This window comes from Mesoplodon bidens (assembly GCF_964165515.1).
Source record: "Mesoplodon bidens genome assembly, chromosome: 1".
Classification (NCBI taxonomy): Eukaryota; Metazoa; Chordata; class Mammalia; order Artiodactyla; family Ziphiidae; genus Mesoplodon; species Mesoplodon bidens.
Genome location: NC_138176.1, coordinates 169,931,783 through 169,955,745, shown reverse-complemented (window position 1 = coordinate 169,955,745; position 23,963 = coordinate 169,931,783). Strand labels below are relative to the sequence as shown.

At 40.1% G+C, this 23,963-nt stretch overlaps 1 protein-coding gene across 2 annotated transcripts in view; it reads right to left on the bottom strand.

Annotated features, from left to right (window-relative positions):
* The window catches only part of ASCC1 (activating signal cointegrator 1 complex subunit 1), an 86,654-nt gene that overhangs the window by 30,635 nt on the left and 32,056 nt on the right, over positions 1-23,963 (bottom strand). For both annotated transcript variants that reach the window (XM_081224239.1, XM_081224238.1), the window contains exons 6-8: positions 19,264-19,400; positions 11,963-12,082; positions 211-335 (exon numbers count right to left, since the gene is read on the bottom strand). In XM_081224239.1, coding sequence (XP_081080365.1) covers positions 211-335; positions 11,963-12,082; positions 19,264-19,400 — 382 coding nt within the window. The remainder of the gene's footprint in view (positions 1-210; positions 336-11,962; positions 12,083-19,263; positions 19,401-23,963) is intronic.

Genomic DNA, 23,963 nt, shown 5'->3' with positions numbered 1-23,963 from the left:
TCTATGTGCAACAGAAATAAGATTTGGAATGCTACAGTCCCATGCTAGATATGTCCTTGCCCCCTTCCACTGCGCTCATCAAAACAAGCTAATGGATCTAAAACAGAAGATGTAGCAGAGATTCTTTGATAGCCCATTCTCTTCAAACCCCAGGGACATCATTAGGCCTTGTTGATCACAAACTGTACTGTGGTTCTATGAAGCACTTACCATTGGGGTCTTTCCTGAATAGAGTATTCATGACTGTAGCATGGAGTTTCACACTATTCCACTCTTTCACTATTAGTCCAGATGCCTGAAAACGTTCCAGTACTCGATCAACTAATTCCTGCAGCCTGGAGAAATTAAGAAAGCAGTACAGAAATCTTAGTAAACTCCTGAACCCTGATTACTAATTCACATTTATGAAGCATCTACTCTGAGCCAATCACCGTACAAGGCCCTCAAAAGAAGAGGAAGTAAGTAAGGCTGCAGTCCCCATCATCATGAAGCACACAGCTTTGTGTGGACAAGACACCTGGAAACAACTGCACAATATCCTGGTGAGTGTAAGGGAGTGATCAACTATACTTGGAGGGGCCAGGTTTTCACAGGAGGTTTAAGCATGGCCTTGAAGGAAGATGGAAGTTTATGATCTTGGAAATCTTGCACAAGAAGCCAGGCTCAGCAGAGAGCTGTCTAAAAGAAAGTGCTTTATTGGTTCATCCAGTCACAGAACCAAAAGCTACTGTGGTTGATGTGTTTCTGCCAGGATCAAATGAGGTCTGGCATGACTCTCAGACATTTGCTCATTGGGAAGGAGCATGCACTGTGAAAACCCCAGCAGCCCTGGCCACTACATCAGTGTTCAATGAGGTAGAAGAGTAGTACCAATGAAGACAACTATAGGAAAATCCACAGGCCACATAACTGATGCCTCCAAATGGACTCCAGCTGGCTCTAAGCACTAAGGGTTCTGCAGTGGGTGAGCTCTATCTTGATGATGGCTGTTCATTCCAATACCTCCACCAGAAACAATTCTTGCACAGGAAGTTTTTACTCTGTTCCGGTGTTTTGATCAACAGCTTAAAGAACTCTCTTTAACATTTCTTGTAAGGCTGGTCAAGTGGCAATGAACTCCTTCAGTTTTTGTTTGTCTGAAAAACTCTCTATCTCCCCTTCAATTCTGAAGAACTTTGCTAGTTGCACCACTGAGAGGGGGTCATTATCCCATCGAGGATGTGGTGGAGCAGATCTTGGCCCTAGGCCTCAGAAAGCAGCCACCTTCTGTGACCACTCACTCATCTGATGGTGAAGTTCAGCCTGTGGCTTTTACATAGTGTGACCAGACGTCCAACCTGAGCCTGAAGTTCTCACTGAACATGGGTACTGATGTGGAGGTCTGCATCAAATGACAGAGCAGCGCACCTGATAAGCGCAGGGAGCAGCCTGTTCCTTTCAACCTTTCCCTTGGCGTTTTTTGAGATTTGTGCTGCATGCTAATTGACTTCCCCAGCTCAAAATCTTTCATCCGTCGCCAGTGTACTAATGAACAATGGATTTCACATTTTTTAAGATTTTACATTTTACATGTACATACTAGTAATACTCTTTGTGCCACATACCACTTCTTTTCCCAGACGCAAGTGGCCCTGAGATATTTGTAGAGTTTGTGAATCTTCCACTGCTTCTTGGGCCATGGTAAAACACTGTAGCCCAGTGAGCAGCTTCTCCTTGAGCAGGGCTGGATGGGTCTGTTTTATGTGAGATGTGAGCCAAGCCCACCTTGCGTGGCCCACTTGTGGGAGTTTTCCTGAGGCCACAGGGCAGTCTCTCTGGTTGCAGCAGCTGAGTTGCTCAATGCCTGTCTCCACACGGATAGAGCAGCCTCTGGTACCCCTAACCCCCAGTTATCTTTCACCCATTTAGACATGGGCAAAACAACCCTTTTCCGCTTGCACTCATATGCTGCAGCAAGAGGGAGTTATCTTACCCTAGAGATTGAGTGAGAAGCACAAAGGATTTTTTTCCCTTTCATGTTTTTCAGGCTCCAAAGCTCCAAATTAATCTTCTTATAATTCTAACTTCTCTATCTTAATTGCTTTTATTTTGTCTACTAACCAAAGAATATTTAAACATGAATAAGCTATAATTTTTTTATTTTTTGGCCACATGGCATGCGGGATCTTTGTTCCCTGACCAGGGATCGATCCCGTGCCCCTTGTAGTGGAAGCATGGAGTCTAAACCACTGGGCCGCCAGGGAAGAACCAAGTAAGCTATAATTAATAATAATAAAATAAATACCCATACCCTCACCATTGACCTCCAGAAATAGAACACAGGGCTGGGACTATAATGATCAGACTATGGGAAGCCACAGAAATCTTTTAAAAGGGAATGATGTGGTCAGCTACCCATTTGTGAAGCTGACTCTGTGGCACAGTGGAAAATGCTTTAGAAGGGGAAAGAGACCAGCGGTACTGAGGTCAGCTAGGTGGTACTAATAGTACTAATAGTAGAAATAATAACAAACACGATGTGTCACGCACTATTCTAAGCACTTTATATCTGTTAAATCATTTAATCCTCACGATAAATTATTATCCCTATCTTAACAATGAGGAAACTGAGGCACAGAGAAGTTATAAAACTTGACTAAAGTCACACAACTAATAAGTGATAGATCTAAATCAGAACCCATGCAGTCTGGCTTCAGAGGACAAACTTTAAGGTCCATGCTATAAAGTAGAAAGGGATGAAGATCTAAACTATGACAGGGGCAGTGAGAACTGAGACAAGGGAGTGGATTCAAAAGAGCTTGTGAGGGAGAAGTTGGGGCCCTCAGATACGACAGTGTTATAGCAGAGGAAGCAGCTGAGAGCTACTCCCATGAGTTCACCTTAAATGAGCAGGTGGGTCACTGACCAAGGTGGGGAGTGGTGTATATAGTGTGTATACTTTTTCATGTGTGGCACCGGATTTCAAGTGGGACATGTCCAGGAGAGAGATGTAAATAACAAGCCTGAAGCTCAAGAGAAAAATCTGGGAAAAAGACACAGATCTGGGAGTTACCAGTGCAAAAAAAGTAGTTAAAAGCATGGGATAGATGCAGTCACAGGGTGAGGGGGAATCAGAGCAAGCAAGAAGAGAGCTAAGGACAGAGCCTTTATGGGACACTCGTATGTAAGGGGCAGAGAAGGAACCAGTAAGGACAATTGATAAGGATGAGGAACAAGAAAAGGAAAACTTCAGGAAGGCTGAAAAGAGAATTACAAGGGGTGCGAAAAGAGGAATAATCACTATAGTACAATGCTATAAAAAGTAAAGTACAAAAAGGAGCAAAAAATGCTTACTTATTTCTTACAATCAGAACATTATTAGAGATCTTTGCCAGAGCAGTTTCACTAGCACACTGGCAAAGGAAGCCTTATTGCACAGGACCAAGGGAGAGGCCAGACAGACGGGGAGGGGATACATGCACATAAACTCAAGAAACTTGCAAGGAAGGGAAGAAACTAATTGCCTCGGTAATTAGATACAGAATTGAAGGCAGGTTGTTTGTGTTTATTTTCAATGAGGAGAAAGAGTTGAAAATGCTTACTGACAACAAGAAACTATCCAACAGAGAAGATGAAACCTTAGGAAACAGAGGGGATCAACAGAACAAGATCTCAAAGGAGACAGGAAGGGCTGGTGTGGGAATGGGAATCATACAAAAGATGAGCAGAACACGCCCCTGCTCTTGAGCAGCTTACATTCTGGTGGAAGGCGACAGATAGTAAACAAATATACATATACGACATCAGGTGGCGCTCAGCACCATGAAGAAAACAAAATGGAAGAGAGGAAGGAGAAAGGGATTGAGGGTTAAGTGTACTATTTTAGACATGGTGATCAGGTGAGGCTTCCCTGATAAAGTGACACTTGAGCAGAGACCTAAGGGAACAGCAAATACAGTCATCTGAGGGAGCATACTTGTGGCATGACGGAGGAACAGTAAGAAGCCAGTGTATGGAATGAAACTGTGGGGAGAGGTGATGAGGTGGGAGAGGAGAGAGGACCAGGTCACAGGGGCTTACATAAGGCTCTTAGGCCCCTATAATAACTTTGTCTTCTACTGAGCGAGGTGGCGAGCTTCTGGAGGGTTTTCAGCAGAAGAATGACATGATCCAACTGACATTTTAAAAGGAAACCTCTGGCTGCTGTGTGGAGGACACACAGTGGTAGAGGCAAGAATGGAAGCAGGAAGGCAGCTGAGAGGCTGTCGCAACACCCCAGCTGGTGGGCGTGGCAGCAGTGGAGGTGGTGAGAAGGGTGGTGGCTTTGCTAATATACTGCAGTCAGGAGTTGAAGGTGATTCTAGAAGAATTTTTGTCCTGAACAACTGAAAGAGTGAATATCAAAGAATACACCGCACTCCAGGTTCATGAGAAATTCTGTGGAGAGGGAAGGGCAGCGATGAAGTGGAGGCAGGCTGAAGCCAGATTGTGAAGCCTCCTGTGTGTCATGCAGGGCTGTAGTCTTATTTGGTAGACCTAGGAAAGCAAGACGGGGTTGTAAGAAGCAAGATATGCAGGGGAAAACTAAAGGCTTGGAAGCCAGTTAAGAGAGATGCTGTGCTTCCTTGCATAGTTATCTTAATTTTTTTCCGATTACAAAAATAATATATGTTTGTTATAGAAAAAATGGAAAACGCAGAGAACGACAAAAAGGAAAACAACCTTACCATAGACATATAAGCACTTAATTTTTTATTTTTTATTTTTTTTTTTCAGTACACGGACTTCTCACTGTTGTGGCCTCTCCCATTGCGGAGCACAGGCTCCGGACACGCGGGCTCAGCGGCCGTGGCTCACGGGCCCAACTGCTCCGTGGCATGTGGGATCTTCCCGGACCGGGGCACGAACCCGCGTCCCCTGCATCGGCAGGCGGACTCCCAACCACTGCGCCACCAGGGAAGCCCTAAGCACTTAATTTTGTGTTAAATAATTTTTAAGTCTTTTGCTACAGATAGATAAACATAATTTTAAAAAGAACATTTTTCTATAACCTGCTTATTTAACTTAATATACCCTGTATATTCTCCTATGATATAAAATATTTTTCTCAAGTATTTAAACCAGCAATGAGAAGAGCTAACCAATAAGACATTAGTAAGGATGGAGAAAGAGGACTGATTCAAGAAAATGACTTTGTTCCTACATTCCTAAGGGGAAAATAAAATACATTCACAATGCACGTAACTCTGATTTTGCAGTTTAACTTACTTAATTGTGCATGTGGATCTCCAAGCCAAGACCTACATTATTGGGTCTAAAGTTTCTGATTAACTAACACCATCTCATAAAGTTTAAAATATTTTAAAATATTACAACATAACTTAGGTCTAAACATAACCAAGCACTGCAAAATGCACCTCAATTTCAAATCACAACAGAATGATGCCTCTCTCCTATTAAAGAAAAAGAAGTGCGGACTTCCCTGGTGGCGCAGTGGTTAAGGATCCGCCTGCCAATGCAGGGGACACGGGTTCGAGCCCTGGTCCAGGAAGATCCCACATGCTGAGGAGCAACTAAGCCCGTGAGCCACAACTACTGAGCCTGCACTCTAGAGCCCATGAGCCACAACTACTGAAGCCTGTGCACCTAGAGCCCATGCTCCGCAACAAGAGAAGACACAGCAATGAGAAGCCCGCGCACCACAACAAAGAGTGGCCCCTACTCACCGCAACTAGAGAAAGCCTGCGCACAGCAACGAAGACCCAACGCAGCCAAAAATAAATAAATTAATAAATTAATTAATTAAAAATAAAAGAAAAAGAAGTGGACAGGGAGCTCAGCTGTAGAGAAACAGGGAGCATGTAATACTAGAGGAAGGAAATTAAACTGACTAAATGAAAGAGTCCAGTTTCCAGCTTTGTCTTTCTGGCAAATTAAGATTTCTGCCTCAGAACTTTGAAGAGATTAAAGTCCTTTAAAACCTTCTGGTCTAACCTGCTCACTTTACACAACAGGAAACGAAGCACAGACAGGTTGAGTTGCTCAGTCAGGGCAAAGGGACCGGAATCTAAGTCTCCTGGCAGCCAGTTCTGCTCTGCTACAATTTATTGTGCAGTTCCACGAAGCCAGCTCTTTATGTTATTCACTGCCTTACCCTGGCACCCAAGTTAATACCTAATTGACATATCATCAGTGCTCAATGAATAGCTGTTGCAGGTATGTATGCATGAATTCATAAATGACAAATCTTTGGGGTTCTATTAAGACAACTTAAGGGTGCTTAGAAATAATCACTAAATTTCAGGCTGCTGTCATGGATACTACATTTGACAATATGTCGGTATAATTTCTAACATTGTATATAGTCTTTCAATTCTTACTTCACTGATCCTTTCCTGGTTGACTATGAATGAGTCACAACGCTTCTCTATACCTTTGCATCCTCATAAGTGAATTAAAAATAATATAGGGGCTTCCCTGGTGGCGCAGTGGTTGGGAGTCTGCCTGCCGGTGCAGGGGACGCGGGTTCGTGCCCCGATCTGGGAAGATCCCACATGCCGCGGAGCGGCTGGGCCCGTGAGCCATGGCCGCTGAGCCTGCGTGTCCAGAGCCTGTGCTCCGCAACGGGAGAGCCCACAACAGTGAGAGGCCCGCGTACCCAAAAAAAAAAAAAAAAAAAAAAAAAAAAAAATAATAATAATAATAATATAGGGTTGCTATGAGAAAAATAATAAATTACTCTTAAGCAGCTTTATCATTTAGATAGTGCTTTGTGTTTGAAAACAGAAGCCAATTATTAATGCCTTGAATCTGAGCTCTTAGTTTAAAGGCCTATAAGTGCTACAAAGCTCAAGTATTCCAGAGCCATCTTTATGGATGTGGAGTTGTACTGCAGAATGATCACTGACTCCCTAGAAAGTGCAAATTCCAGGCTTTTGTTTGGGCTTTTTTTCCCCCAAATTTAATTCAGCTCTATCCAATTAACATTTCTTGACTTCTTACTGTATACAGGCACCATGCTAGTCACTAAAAGAATTAAAAACTAAGCAAACATAGCTCTTGTCATTAAGGAGCTTACAATCTATTAAAATAACTATAAAGAGGACTTTGGTAATGACACAAGCAATACAAGGTGCTTTGGTAATTTAAATGTGGAAGACGTTACAGCTGGGTTGAGACCAGAATAGGTTACCAGGAGGATGGGTTTAGGACAGGAAGCTAACTGTACTCAATTCATCTTTGTAAATCAGCTGAAAAAATAAATGACTTAAGTAAACAAACATTCCCTGAACATCGACTATGAGTCATGAATTATAAAAGCCACTGGATATATAATGCTGAATAAGACACTCCCTGCCCCCAAGAATCTTTTTTTTTTTTTTTTTTTTTTTTTTCTTTTTTTGCGGTATGTGGGCCTCTCACTGCTGTGGCCTCTCCCGTTGCGGAGCACAGGCTCTGGACGCGCAGGCCCAGCGGCCATGGCTCACGGGCCCAGCCGCTCCGCGGCATGTGGGATCCTCCCAGACCGGGGCACGAACCCGTATCCCCTGCATCGGCAGGCGGACTCTCAACCACTGCGCCACCAGGGAGGCCCCAAGAATCTTAAAGTCTACTTGAGAAAAAAGAAGGAAAGATAAGAAGAAGGAATGACAGCACCTGGACAAAAAGAGATGATGAGTAACATGAAAAAAAATTTTAGTCACAAGAAACAACATTAACAAAGACACAAAGGATCATCAAGCAGTGAAGCGGACGAGGGTTTGGGGCAAGTCCAAGATAAGTGGAAGATCAAGTTGAAATATTAAGTTGGTTTCATCCTGGAAGATACTGACTGCTAGACTGAGGAATATGAACTAATTCAAAGGATGATGTGAAATGATAGGAGATTTTTAAGCAAGGGTAAGTCCTACTGTATATAAGCTATGGCTTGGAAAGGCCTATGTAGTAGTAGATCATAGGATCTATAGACACTAACATAAAAGTAATGTCTAGGTTATGTTTTAAGAAAAGAACAAACTATAGAACAATATGAATAATGTGATCCAGCTTGTATAAAACAATACACATGGACAGTGACTCTCAGCAGTATTTGCTCTGCTTACAATCTATTGGGGAGGAACACAGGGAGAGTCAGAGCAGGGGAAAGGGAGCCATTTAATTTTCACTTTACCCACCTGGAAGGCTTTAATTTTATGAGAGAAAACAATATAAAAAGAAGAAGCTCAGCTATGAAAGGAAGATGGCAAACTGGAATATGGTTCAGTGATGCTGAGCTGCACAGTTGTAGAATCTAACTACATCTCTCTCATCTTCCTTTCACCAAACTTCTCGAAAGAGTGGTCTGTCTCCAATTATTCTTAATCTCCTTTTTTTGCCCCACTATGAGCATAGGCTTTACAGTCAAACACAGCTAAGTCAAACCATAATTCTACCACTAACATGCACATACTGATTACTACTGACCTTGATGTGACAAAGTATACCAAGTGTATCTGAACAACTGTAACACTTGCCTGCTTTACGAACACTGTTTTTATTTTTAAAAAATCTTACAGGTAAGCTAAAAGAAAAAAAATTACTTATTATCCAAAAATAACCACTGATAAGATGCTTATATATTCAGACTAACTGGTTTATTTCTCTCTTGCTCTCTCTTCCCACTTTTGAGGGGGAAAAAGTAAATGTATATTTACAAATCGTTCTGTAATCTGTTTTTATGACATAATACTCTATAGTGAATAAGACAAGCCCCCTGCCTCCAAGAATCTTAGAGTCTATTTGAGAAAAAGAAGGATAAGAAGAAGGAAAGACAGCATTTGGACACAAAAAGGTTTTATTTCACTTCTGTTCTTTAAAGGTTTGCTTTTTTCTGGGTGAACAATTCCAGCTTGACAGTTATTTTCTCTAGAAAACAGTCCGCTGTCTTTTGGCTTCTGTTGTTGATATTGAGAAGTCCACTGTCTGGATAACTGTCCATCCTTTGTAGGTGACTTCTTTTAACTTCTTTGTCTTCAGTGCTCTGCACTTCCATGCTGGTTTATCTTGATCTGGATTTCTTTCTCTTTATTCTACTTGTATTTATTCTTTTTTCTCTTATCTTTGCTACTGCCTCAACCCAAGCCCCTCTAATCTCTCCACATGGACATCTCATGTGACCCTACCTTTCCTTCATGATGTCTCATCCATACTTGGAATTTGCTAGGCTTTTTCCTGCCACAGGGTTTTTGCTCTGCATTTTTTTTTTTGCCTAGAATTTCCCACCACCCCTTTGCCTGAAAAATCCCACTCCTCCAGACCTCAATTCAGTATCAATTCCTCCAAGAAGCTTTCCTTACCCTGCCCTCCCACAGTCTAAACTGCCATATTTTCTGTCTTAAAAAGAGAACCATTTTCCCCCTGCTTCACCTTTATCACACTTTGCAATGATATATTTACGTGTTGTTAACATCTGTTTTCTCCATTAGTCTGTAAATTACATGGGGGCAATAACTGTGTCTGGCTTTACTGACCATTCTTGCTTTTTTTCCTTTGGCCTTGCGGAGAGGCATGTGGGATCTTAGTTCCCCCACCAGGGATCGAACCCGAGCCCCCTGCAGTAGAAGCGCAGAGTCTTAACCACTGGACCACCAGGGAAGTCCCTTTACTGACCATTCTATATTCACAGCTAGCACAGTGTCTGGCACACAGTGGGCATTTAATAAAGTTTTGTTGAATAAACAAATGACCAATGAAAATCAACATTCCTTTTACATGGCATATAACACTGCCTCTAGATCTGTACTTAGTATTTATTCCCTTTTCCTAACATGCTACTCCCTCAGCCTGCAAACTCCTTATTCAGTAAAGAAACCTGCTTTCTGAAGCCTTCCTTTACAAAATTTGCCCACACATGGGCAGAGTTTTGCTGCTCATTTATGTACCACTAGAATCTCAATCACAGCCCTCAACCTAGTGTATTCTAGTTACATCTGCCTCCTCCATAAGAAAGAAGCCCTAGGGTCTATTGCATCTCACATCATGGACATTTGAAAAATGCCTGAGGGAAAAGGGGACTGGAAATGCCCTGCAGGGTGGAATAATTGATGGTATCAGGTCTTTGAGGAGATAAGAAGGAATGGGGTCCCAGAATAAGTAAAGGGATTAGCCTCATCAGAGATAATGTATGCAATTCTTCAGAAAGAGAGTGAAATTGAGTGGGGTGGGTGTGATGAAAACAGGTAGACTGTGAGGGAAAAAGGAAGGAAGTTGACTTGGCTTCACGTTCTCAGTATAATGTGAGGAAGCTATTCTTCTAAAGTGGCAAGGGTGGAGGCCTGTGACAGTAAGAAACAGAAAGAATAGCCACTGTGTTCAATGCTTAAGTCTTAGCAACAGCTGACTACTAAGTAATTTGAATGCAAATTCCCTACACAGTCAGGTTTTACAAAATCCAAGGATCTATCAATAAGTGTAGCTACACTGTCCCAGCTCTGTTTCCAGAGGAAAAATTTGATCTAAGTGGTTCCATTCTTTTAAAGGTCAGGCACTTCACAGTCAAGCATTTTAAGGGAATCTTTCATCTAAAATATATGAAATCATACAAAGAAAGTTGACTGTGTTTTTATTATAACATGGCCTCTTCTCCATGCCTCTGCATTGAGCAGTGTCTCTTCACATAAAGAAACACAAATGACTGAATGTGCCTTAAAAATAGGGCCATGTCTTACTCATTTCTGTATCAATTTACATGGTCTTTCAAAATACCTTGCACAAAGGAGGCATTCAAATAGTTTTAATATTGAATTAAATAAGAGGTGTACAAGTCCCTTAGACACTGCGATTTGGGGAGGGGACCTTACAAAACTTGTTTTTTTGTTTGTTTGTTTTTTAGGCTGCACCAAATGGCTTGCAGGATCTTAGTTCCTCGATCAGGGATTGAACCTGGGCCCATGGCAGTGAAAGTGAGGAGTCCTAACCACTGGACCACCAGGGAATTCCACCAGTAATGATATTAAGACACTTTTTTTCTCCAGTTTTATTGAGATATAACTGACATACATCACACACACAAAAACTGATTCTATACCATTTTTTTTTCCTCCCTTACACTCAAAATTCACTTCCATTGGAATTGAGATAGAAGATAACTGAGATCATCAGTTCAAATTGAGATAAGAGAAACCTTCCAAGAGATCCTCTAGGAAAGCAAATCAATTTGGGGGCCTGCCTAGAGACACAGATTTTCCCGAGAGGGTTTTTTGTTCAGTGTGAGTTCCATTCTACCCTGCCCTAATGAAAAGACCACACAAAGACAAACTTCCAATTCAAGCTGGGCTCCTCCGCTCACCAAAGGCCTTGCACAGACTAATAACTGGTACTAATATTGCAAGGGGCTCTGGATGCCTAGGCGAGCCTCAGAAATAGCCTGGGTTGCAGACTGAGAATTCCAAGTAGGGATCAAGGTGTGGTAATAGCAAAAATTAAAAATAGCAAACATTTTTAATGTATGTTTTGATGATGTATGTATGTATGTTTTGATGATGTCAGTATGTGCCAAGCACCCATCTAAGCATTTTATGTATATTAATTTAATCCTAATAATCCTATGAAGTTTGTATAGTTATCATCCCTATTTTGCCCTGGTAACCAATTCACTAGGTCTGCATTATGTCACTTTTGAAACTACCATCCTAATATGCCATCCTTCCTGCCTCCTATTATCCTGGAAAACATGAAGGAAGCACTGAGTTCCGTAAAAACTAGATCGCTACTATCAATATCTACCATCCAAGTAATTCAATAATCATCAAACTAAAAGTCTGATGCTTTTTCCTACAACAAATTCCTCTTGCAAGATATTAACTTACTATTTCAGAAAAAGTAAGAATTTACACACTCCTTACAATAATAAGACCTCAAAGAAAAGGAATCAAAACTACCTGAACTTCCAGGGATTCTTCTAGGCACCTCTCAGTTAAAACCAAGAAGTATTCCAGAAACATACCTGTTGGAGCCATCTTTCATACGGACTTTGGCGTAAAGAACATCCACCATGCCAGGATCATCATTCATGTATTCTATCCCTGCCATCTCTACTTCCAGGGGTTTGCCCCCAGAAATGTCACTGCAAAGGAAAAAACATTAGATTTTTTATAACTGTTTTAAGTTAAGAGGGCTATTATATTTTGAAACATGGTTAATATAGTCAAATATTACAAAAATGAAGTTGTTGAGGGTTTTTTTAACTAACATGAGTTAACAGTCCTTCTAATTTCAAAATTGATACATGTTTAATGAACACAAACTAGAACCACAAGTATTTCCAAAGTCACACTATATCTACCCCAATACCAGTTTATTAGCATGTCTAAGAAATGTCTCAGAAAAGGCCAAGTGATGACAGTTCTGATTGACGAAGACATTTACTACGTTGCCCATCTCTCTGGTTTTACCTTATTATTTCTACAAATTGCAGACAGTATTTTACTCATATAACAACAGTGAAGGTGCAAACTAGTATCACATCTTTAAGAGCAATTTGGCAATATTTATAAAAAGCTTTCAAGAATAGAAAAACTGGGCTTCCCTGGTGGCGCAGTAGTTGAGAGTCCACCTGCCGATGCAGGGGACACGGGTTCGTGCCCCAGTCTGGGAGGATCCCACATGCCATGGAGCGGCTGGGCCCATGAGCCATGGCCACTAAGCCTGCACATCCGGAGCCTGTGCTCCGCAACGGGAGAGGCCACAACAGTGAGAGGCCCGCGTACCAGAAAAAAAAAAAAGAATAGAAAAACTTTGCCCAAGTAATTCAATTTCTAGGAGCCAAACCCGAGGAAATAATTACAAATTCAGCTACATATCCAACCACAGCCAATAAAGGAAAGCTCTTTCAGAAGAATTCCAACTGATAAATGTAGAGATAATGATGGAATTAGAATATCACCATTTTGCAACTCCTGATGAAACATTTAATCAATTCCATTATTCACACAAAAGATGGGGATAAAAAATTTAATATATATACATATTTATATGCTTGTACATACATAAAATCTCTGAAAGGATATAATACAAAGAAACTGCTAAAATCTGTTGCCTTCAGAGAGAGGAGATCAGGGTGCTTGGTGGGATAACAGTAGGAGGGAAACTCTTCACTGCATATCCTTTGTACTTTAAAATTTTTGAACCATGTAAATGTATTATTCATTAAAAAGTTAAAATAAAAAAATATATGCAAAAGCCAAACACAGAAAGTGTATATACTGCACATATATGCAAAAGAAGCGAAACGCACAAGTGTATATACTGAATGATTCTATTTATATGACATTAGAGAACAAGCACATTTAATCTGTGGTAACAGAAATCAGAACAGCAGTTACTTTTAGGAGAAGTGAATTTACTGGAAAAGAGCATGAAGGAACTTCCTAAGGTGATGGCAATGTTCTACATTTTGATTTGGGTGAAGTTACATGGGTGTACACATTTATCAAAATTCATCAACTTCACTTAACATCTGTGCATTTTACTCTAAGTAAATTAAACCTCAAAGAAAAAAATACATATATGCAAACAAAAAAGCGTGTGAGTACATGCCCCAAAGTATTAATAGTAATTCTCTTCAGGTAATATTACAAGTTATATCTTGTTTATCTGCAATTTTTTTTTTTTTTGGACGCACTGCTCGCCTTGCGGGATCTTAGTTCCCCGACAAGGGACAGAAACCGTGCCCTTGGCGGTGAAAGCATGGAGTCCTAATGATTGGACAGCCAGGGAATTCCTGTTTATCTGCAATTTTTAGCTTTTCTAAAGCTAACATGTATTCCTTTTATGTTAAGTAAAATCCACCATCCTGCTTTCTTCCCAGGCCCCTTAAATAGACTTATGCTTCAACTAGTAAAGGCCTTGCTGGGCCAACCTGAAACCCAGCTAAAAATCAGCTCACCAAACAGTCTTCTCCAAGCCTCATGAGGCCAGGGACCCTATCCATCGTTTCTACTCCTATATCCCCAGCACCTCGGACAGTGCCTTATATAAAATGGGTACTCCATAAATCTCTGATAAACATTGATTGGATGTACCACTATAAAGGGAGAAGATGTCCTGAACAATTTTGAGAATGTGGACACACACCTATATTGTCATTGAATAAAATGTGGTACTGGCTCAAGGACAACAGACTGTTAGGATTAATCAAAAAATAATTCCAAATAAGGCAAAACAAAAAAGTTTTCTTGATATTTAATTGAGGCCCAGGGAGATCCTTTTATAGCCTAGGAATCCTAATGGTAAAAGATTCCCTTAAAACACCAAGGCCATTATTACTGCACAGGACCAGAATTTTTTAAGAAACTAAATAACTCAACTATTTTAGACAGGTACTTGAATGAGAAAAATTACGACCTTGATCATAAGTATCCCTATAACCACCTCCAATAAGTGGGATATTCCAAAACACAAGTCAAGCTCTGAATTATTATCTGATTGAAGTCTTTAGCTTCAATCAACAATACAAACTTCCCTGGTGGCGCAGTGGTTAAGAATCCGCCTGCCAATGCAGGCGACACGGGTTCAAGCCCTGTTCCAGGAAGATCCCACATGCCACGGAGCAACTAAGCCCATGTGTCACAACTACTGAGCCCATGTGCCACAACTACTGAAGCCCGTGCGTCTAGAGCCTGTGCTCTGCAACAAGAGAAGCCACCGCAATAAGAAGTCCGTGCACCGCAACCAAGAACAGCCCCCGCTTGCCGCAACTAAAGAAAGCCTGCGCGCAGCAATGAAGACGCAATGCAGAAATAAATAAATAGATAGACAGATCGATAGATAAGTAGCCAGCCAATACAGGGTATCTCCATTTCTAGTTATAGCCAAAAAATTCAATATGAAAGACTGCCATTAAATCCTATCAAAGGGCAGTGAACAAAACTTTTGGAAAAAAAAAATTAATACTAAATATACATTCCTCTATGTTTTTTCAGCTCTAACCTTGCATAGTTAGATCACCAGAAAGCACCATACCACTGGTTTAGTTTCCCACTAAAATGTTTTTACTGGGTTATATTTAATGTTACACCCTCAATTTCCAGGGGTCAATACAAGAAAGAGCAACGTGAACAATGTTTTTATATCTTCTGCCAAACTCCTGTTGAAGACACAGCTCATCATCATCTGGGTTCTTTATGTTAAGATTTATACAACTTTTTCTTGGGTTGAGAACCAGAAAAGGATTCTCTCCTGAAAAATTATGTTCCTTTTTATCAGATAAGAACTATAATAATTGGTGTTTTCCTTTCTGGAATTGTGTGTGTGTGTGTGTGTGTGTGTGTGTGTGTGTGTGTGTGTGTGTGTGTGTGTGTGTGTGTGTGTGTGTGTGTGTGTGTGTGTGTGTGTGTGTGTGTGTGTGTGTGTGTGTGTGTGTGTGTGTGTGTGTGTGTGTGTGTGTGTGTGTGTGTGTGTGTGTGTGTGTGTGTGTGTGTGTGTGTGTGTGTGTGTGTGTGTGTGTGTGTGTGTGTGTGTGTGTGTGTGTTTTGGGGCCACATTGCACGGCTTGCGGGATCTTAGTTCCCCCACCAGGGATCAAACCTAGGGCCCTGGCAGTGAAAGCGCCAAGTCCTAACCACTGGACTGCCAAGAATTCCCATAGTTCAAGTATACTGATGCTTGAAAACACCACTAAATGTTAAAGTTGTAGTACAATTATTATCTCACCTCAGTTTTTAGACAGAATTTTCTTCCCATTCCATCTTTATGGTTTCTAAGCTGTCTGACTTTAACATTTCTTTTGTATATATGTCCTCACTCTAAACTACCTCAAACCACTGGAATTAGATGCGGCACCAAAAACAAAACAATGAAACAAATTCAACGTCTGCCTTACAAGTAGAAACAAACTCTTTCAACCTAGCCCTAGGATTTATCAAGAGGGAGAATTAAAGAGCGGGAGAGAATCCAATGGTTTGCCTGATAAATGCTCTTTGTATTGGTGACCAAACTATTCCACCTGGGATACCACTGAGCACACTCTTCAATGGAGAGACATATGAGGCAATAATTAGAGACATTTGTCCATGGGTATTTTTCCTCTTCTTCTCTCCTCATTCTTGTCCCTTTTTAACTTCTTATTTGGTTTTCTTCAGGCCTACTGGGAACACTTAGGTATGAGTAGAGTGTTACCGGAGCTAAAGAAGAGCTGCACGTTTGTCAGACTATATACTCAGAGACATGGCACTGTTTGTGTTTGACATATCACAAAGAAAAGTCACAAGGGACACATTTAATGCTTCAGCACATACTGAACATTGTGAATAATTCATTTGAAATCTACACAGCTACATGAGCCTTTAGCCTAAGAATTGAAATCAAAGTTCTATTTCTGGTCAGGTGACATACCTTAAACTCAAATACCACCCCCAAATTTAAAATGAACATTCAACTACCCATTTCTTTAAAATATCTATGTATCACCACAATTTTAATTAAATGCCAATATAGCCACATTTAATACCTCAATTTAAAAAGCCATTAAATTAAGCTACAGCATGTTATATAGTAGACTATTCATTTCCAATGTTTTCCACCTTTATATTTTAATTTGCAATCTTTACATCATAAAAGGTTCAGGTTAGAAATGCAATTATTTATTGACTTTTTTTTCTAAGCATACCAAGTACAAAGACTGAGATGGAAGATCAAGAATAAGGAAGAAAAAAAAAAAAAAAAAAAAGAATAAGGAAGAAAAAGGAGTTAGGTAATACATTTTACACCAGGGCTTTATTATAAGTATCCTTTTTTTGTTTTTTTTAGGAGACCTTTCTTCCTTTTAGGAAAATAAGGCACTTCTGGACAATACAAACAACCAATTCTGATTCTCATCCCCCTAGCCAATCAAGTAGATTATTTTTGCACTATATACTTTTTTTTTTTTTTTTTTTTTTGCGGTATGCGGGCCTCTCACTGTTGTGGCCTCTCCCGTTGCAGAGCACAGGCTCCGGACGCGCAGGCTCAGCAGCCATGGCTCAGGGGCCCAGCTGCTCCACGGCACGTGGGATCTTCCCAGACCGGGGCACGAACCCGTGTCCCCTGCATCGGCAGGTGGACTCTCAACCACTAAGCCACCAGGAAAGCCCTGCACTACATACTTTTAAAACAAGTGTGTATAACAGAGGGATGTGAGAGAAGAAGGCTGGGGAGGCCTGCTTTACTTGCTGGTTTCAAACCTTTCCAGCTTTTTGAAAAGAGCAACTTAAAAAAATTTTTGCCGGCATTGCAGATTTTTGGCAGGGTAACGTGTCCTATTTCAAAAGCTTTGCTGAATTTGAAAAACTACAATTACTGTTTTCATCCTGTCATGTCAAAAATTCTTAGGAACTATTAAGGCTGCTCTTCATTCCCTATGCACACCAACTCTGACACGCTTAAAGGGTTCAGATTTGGCATTTAGTCACAAAAGATACCAAGAGACATAAAAGGGAGGAACTCAACTTAATCCTCACATAGCTCAGGATAAGGCTTCAGTGATTAAAATCCTGTGACCTGATTTTCATAAGGTAAAAAACCAAATACTTCTCTGAACAAATATTTTATCCGCCTTTAATTTTTTTGTTAGCAGGATTATCCTAATGGCAGTCAAAAAATGCAGCTGCTTTCAGTTTTGTTTAGCAAAAAGTAATCTGGGAAGTTAAAGTATCAGAAGTGATTTTTAAACAAGGTAAAATTGCTCTGCTTTGTAAGGTAAAGCATAAAATTTTATTTTATGCAAGGAAAACTGTAAATATCTAATTACAAACACCAAATTATTTTGAATTTTAGGTAAGATAGAAAACAGTTGCCCATCACTATGCAAAGAACAAGACAAAGAAGTGTTCTTTGCTGTTTGAAATTCAGAAAGAATAGGCAGCTGCAAACACGATCAGCTTATGATTTTGCTCAAGAAAAATATTTTGTCTTCAAAACAATTAATGGAAAAAAGAGAACTGGCCCACAAATAAGTCTTTGTATTACAGTTTCATATACAACATAACTCTAGAAAAAATTTAAATCCTTTTACCTTGTTTTACCCAATGAACCAGGTAACCCACTTCTACAAGGCCATGTCAGAATAGTATAGGACTTGCATCTTACAATTGAATAAAAATAAAACTATTCAAGTGAGTTAATTTTCAAGTTCCTCTTGTTTTGCTTCGATCTTAAGTAAAAGGAGCAAAGGAAGGGGGGCTCAGAAGAGATGATCCTTTGAAACAGAGCTGTTAGGTCAGATGTATATGCAAATTAAAATCTTACAGTAAAAAGAATAACAACTCTGCCGTCAGAACAGCAATGTTTTCCCTGAGCCAAAACCGACTGCTTGGACAGTTTTTGGTATCCTTACTGACTCAAACAAAACTACCTTTATTTAAAAAAAGAAAATTAAAGACTGCATTTCTGAAATACAGTGAAGACTCTCCTATGGAATCATGTTATAATGTTTGAGTTACTATGGTAAGCGCAATAACGGCCCTCCAAAGATGCCCATGTTCTACTCTTTGGAATTTGTAAATATACTACCTTACATCGCAAAGAGGGTTTTACAGATGTGATTAAGGCCAAAGAGTTTAAGGTGGGGAGATTACTCTGGATTATCTGGGTGGGCTCAATTAAATCACACACATCCTTAAAAGCAGAGAACCTGTCCCTGCTGTGGCCAGAGAGAGAGAGATGTAACAGACTGAGGGTCAAACAGATGCAACATTGTTAGTTCTGAAGATGGAGGAAGGAGGCTACTAGCCAAGTACTGTGGGTGGCCTCTAAATCAGGACTTTAAAGACAAGGAAATAGATTCTTCCCTAGAGCCTCCAGAAAGGAACACAACCCTGCCAGTAACTTGATTTTAGCCCAGTGAAACCCCTATCAGATTTCTGCCCCACAGAATGTAAGATTATAAATTTGTGTTGTTTTAAGCCACCAAGGTTGTAGTAATGTGTTACAGCAGCACAGAAAGCTAATACAGTAGCCTACACTCTTCTATAGATAATGAAGAGAATCTCCTTTTTGAGAAAATAATGGGATGTCCTTGTTAAAGAACAAAATTTGCCAACTGAACTGGTAAAATTTAAGGTAGAGCCTTTCCACACAAATCTGTAAATATATGCTTTAAATCCATTTTAAACCTTTTAGACAATAATCCAATGTTAAGTGTTACAAACGGGTGAGTCAACAAATTTTGTTCCCATGTCACCCAGCTCCCTAGTCCAAAAACAAATCTGTGATACCAGAAAGAAGCCAGTACAGGGTGACCACCCTTCCCCACTCCTGTGGATTACTCACTCAATGAATTCCTCTTTACACTGCTGTAGCATCTCACATGTCTGCTGGATCTCTTGCTCACTCAAAAGCACCAACATCCCAATAGTTAGGTGAAGCTTTTTAGGATTCTGGAAAATGGTGCTATCAACCCCGTGATCCTATTATCAAAGGGAGAAAAACAAGAAACTCAGCCCATACAAAAGTACATGGTAGGAACAGAATTGAGTGCAGAGAAATTAAACCCACATATTCATGACCAACTGATTTTCAACCAGGCTGCCAGGACAATTTAATGGGGAAAGAAGAGTCTCTTCAACAAATGATTTTGGGACAACTGAATATCTACATGCAAGAGAATGATGTGAACCCATACCGTATACTACATACAAAACCTATGTCAAAATGGATCAATGATATAAGAGCTAAAACCATAAAATCATAAAACTCTTAGAAGAAAAAGAGAGGAAAATCTCCATGACCTTGGATTTGGCAATCGATTCTTAGATATGATACCAATAGTATGGTAACAAGAGAAAAATCAGATAAATTAGACTTCAAACTTTAAAACTTTTGTGTATCAAAGGACTACCAAGAAAGTGAAAAAGACACCATCACAACACTGTTAATCAACTATACTACAATATAAAGTAAAAAGTTAAAAAAAAATAAAGTGAAAAAGACAACCTACAGAATGGGATATTTGCAAACCATATATCTGACAAGGGTCATATAGTATCCATAATATATAAAGAGCACGTACAAAGCTCAACAACTAAAAGACAACTCGATTTAAAGAAAGAAAAAGGGACTCCTCTGGTGGCACAGTGGTTAAGAATCCGCCTGCCAATGCAGGGGACATGGGTTCAAGCCCTGGTCCGGGAAGATCCCACATGTCACAGAGCAACTAAGCCCATGCGCCACAACTACTGAGCCTGTGCTCTAGAGCCCGCAAGCCACAACTACTGAGCCCACATGCCACAACTACTGAAGCCTGAACGCCTAGAGCCCAAGCTCCAAAACAAGAGAAGCTACCGCAATGAGAAGCCCATGCACCACAACGAAGAGAAGCCCCCGCTCGCCACAACTAGAGAAAGCTTGCATGCAGCAACGTAGACCCATCAACGAAGACCCAACGCAGCCAAAAATTAATTAATTAATTAATTAATTTTTTAAAAGAAAAAGAAAAAGGACTTGAGTAGATATTTCTCCAAATAAGAAATACAAATGGCCAACAAGCACATGAAGATGTTCAACTTCTTCAGTCATTAAGAGAAATGCAAATCAAAGCCACAATGAGGTACCATTTCACACCAATCAGGCTGCCTATAATCAAAAAAGTGGAAAACAAGTGCTGGCAAGGATGTGCTTCATGGGTATGGGATTCCCCTTTGGGGTGATGAAAACATTTGGAATGATACAGAGTTGGTAGTTACATAACACTGCTAATGCACAAAAGGCCACTGAATCATTCATTTTAAAATGGTTAATTTTATGTTAGGCGAATTTCACTTCAATAAAGAAATATTTTTTTAAAAAATGAACTGGTAGCCTGACAAAATGTTATGCCCAGGAAAAACAGAATGCTACATAATTACAGGTTTTAAGAATAGCTTTTGTTCCTCATCAGCTTTATTAGTTCCAGAGCAACTGGGCCTCTTATGAGCTTCCCCAAAGATAATATACTCTTTATAAAAAACAGTTTCTATCTTAGTAGACTCTGCAGTATTTTCAGGTAAAATATTTTGTGTAAGAACAAACTGCCCCAGGCTTCCCTGGTGGCACAGTGGTTGAGAATCCGCCTGCCAATGCAGGAGACACGGGTTCGAGCCCTGGTCCAGGAAGATCCCACATGCTGCGGAGCAACTAAGCTTGTGCACCACAACTACTTAGCCTGCCCTCTAGAGCCCACGCACCTAGAACCTGTGCTCCGCAATGAGAAGCCACCACAATGAGAAGCCGGAGCACCTCAACGAAGAGTAGCCCCCTCTCGCCACAACTAGACAAAGCCCGCGTGCAGCAATGCAGAAAGAGAGAGAGAGAGAGAGAGAGAGAGAGAGAGAGAGAGAGAGAGAGAAAAAGAGAAAGAGAGAGAAAGAAAGAAAGAAAGAAACTAACTTATTAAAAAAAGAATAAACTGTCCCAAGCAAAGATGAGTGAAAAATGAATTTGGAGAGGTATCCAGACACTGGAGTTGCCACATCAAATATGGTCATCCTTTTCTAGCATAATCATTCCTTGCACTTTAAAACTTCTGTCTCCCCCACTTTTAAACTGACAAGAAGTTCACTTAGCACACAATTAACCATTTTAGAGTGTACAAAATTTAATGGTATTTAGTGTATTCACAATGTTGTACAACCACCATCTCTCTTTAGTTTGAAAACTTCTGCAGCACCCCATAAAAACACTTAATACTTATTAAGTAATCACTCCCTATTTCCCATTGCTCATCCCCTGGTAACCTCTAGTTTGCTTTCTGTCTCTTCGGATTTGCCTATAATGGATATGGCAAATAAAAGGAATCATACCATATATGACCTTTGTGTCTGGCTTCTTTCACTTAGCATGTTTTCAAACTTCATTCAAGTTGCAGCATATATCAGTACTTCATCCTTTTTCATGGCTCAATAATATTCCACTGTATGCATATAATACAGTTTGTTTATCCATTTATCCCTTGATGGTCATTTGGATTGATTCCATCTTTTGGCTATTATTAATAATGCAGCTTTAAAAAACATCTGTGGGGCTTCCCTGGTGGTGCAGTGGTTGGGAGTCCGCCTGCCGATGCAGGGGACACGGGTTCGTGCCCTGGTCTGGGAGGATCCCACATGCCGTGGAGCAGCTAGGCCCGTGAGCCATGGCTGCTGAGCCTGTGCGTCCAGAGCCTGTGCTCCGCAATGGGAGAGGCCACAGCAGTGAGAGGCCCATGTACCACAAAAAAAAACAAAAAACATCTGTGTACAAGTTTCCATGTTGACATATGTTTTCAACTCTTTTGGATATATACTAAGGCGTGGAATTGCTGGGTCCTATGATGACTCTATGTTTAACTTACTGAGGAACCACCAAACTGTTTTCCACTGGAACTGAACCATTTTACATTCCAAGCAGCAATGTACGAGGGTTCCTATTTCTCTACACTTTCACCGACACTTAATATTTTCCTTTTTAAATTTTACTATAGTCATCCTAGTAGGTGTAAAGTGGTATCACATTGTGGTTTTGATTTGCTTCTCACTATTGACCAATGATGCTGAACATCTTTTCATGTCTCTGTTGGACACTTGTACATCCCCTTTGGAGAAATGTCTATTTAAATCCTTTGCCCATTTTCTGTCTTTTTATTGTTGAGTTATAAGGATTCTTTATATATTCTGATAGTAGTCCCATATCAGATCATGAACCCCTTTTGAAGATAATTAGGTCTCAAATTTCATTAAACTCATTTTGCAAATGAAGACAAGAAAAAAAAAGTTGTGAATCTTATCCTCCAACAGGAGCAAAGCAGGAATTCTTCTATCTCTGAATTACAAGTTCTTATCCCATAATCTGATCCCTGGACTAATAAACCATCCCAAAGGCAGAAAAATGTATTTATCAAATGCAGATAGCTTATATCCTGCTCTTGGTTTGCCTTAGACTGCCTGATTTTTGCCTTGGCAAGAGGAATTAATAGATTATTCATTTTCTAAGTGTTAATGGAGCTTGAGCTATTTTTACATCTGATTAGAGTTTTATAATTCTACACATCAACCCAAACTGCCTCATTTAATGAAAGTGATTTTAAGGAACAATCAACTTTAAATGTGTCAAGGAAGGCTAAGTGCAATGCTTATCATCCCAGCTGCTGTAATTCTTGGCAGAATCTGTCACTTTAGAAAGGCATGCAAAGCCCCCCAAATGATTCCAATATGCACAACCCCATCCCAAACTACAGCTGAGAATTGCTCCCTTAATAATAAGAGCTAATATTTCTTGAGCCTTACTCTGCCCCAGGCATTTCTTATGAACTTTATATACACAAACACCCTATGAGCAAAGTATTGGGTTGGCCAAAAAGTTTTTCCATAAGATCTTACGGAAAAAACCAAATGAACTTTTTGGCCAACCCAATAGTATTATCCCCATTTTACAGATGAGGAAACTGAGGCACAGAGAAATAAAGCCACTTTCCCAAAGTAACACTGTTAGGAAGGGATGAAGTTAAAATTCAAACCCAGGTAGTCAGGCCCCAAAGCCTACACTTTTGATCAATATTACTCTGCCTCTCTAGTAATAGTTGCCCAAAGGACTCTGGAACAACGAGGCCATCACCCAGAGGCAAGGCATTATACATTTCAACAAAACTCACACAATAGTCTGATCACCAGACTAGTCCTGAAAACAAGACAAATATAATTCCATGAAAAGTAATTTTAACCCTTGTCTTTTCTGAGATACGAGCATCAAAAGCATAAGCATAACCCATAAAGAAGAAAAAAAGGATTAACTGAACTTGATCAAAGTTAAAAACTTGTGCTTCAAAAGATACATTAGGAAAGTGAGAAGACAAGCCACAGAGAAAAAATTATTTGGGAGAAAAATATTTGCAAATCATATATCTGATAAATATAAACATTTAAAAAATTTTTTAAATTCAATAATAAAATGATACACAATCCAATTTAAAAATGAGCAGAGTATCTGAATAGACATTTCACCAAAGAAGATACACTAAT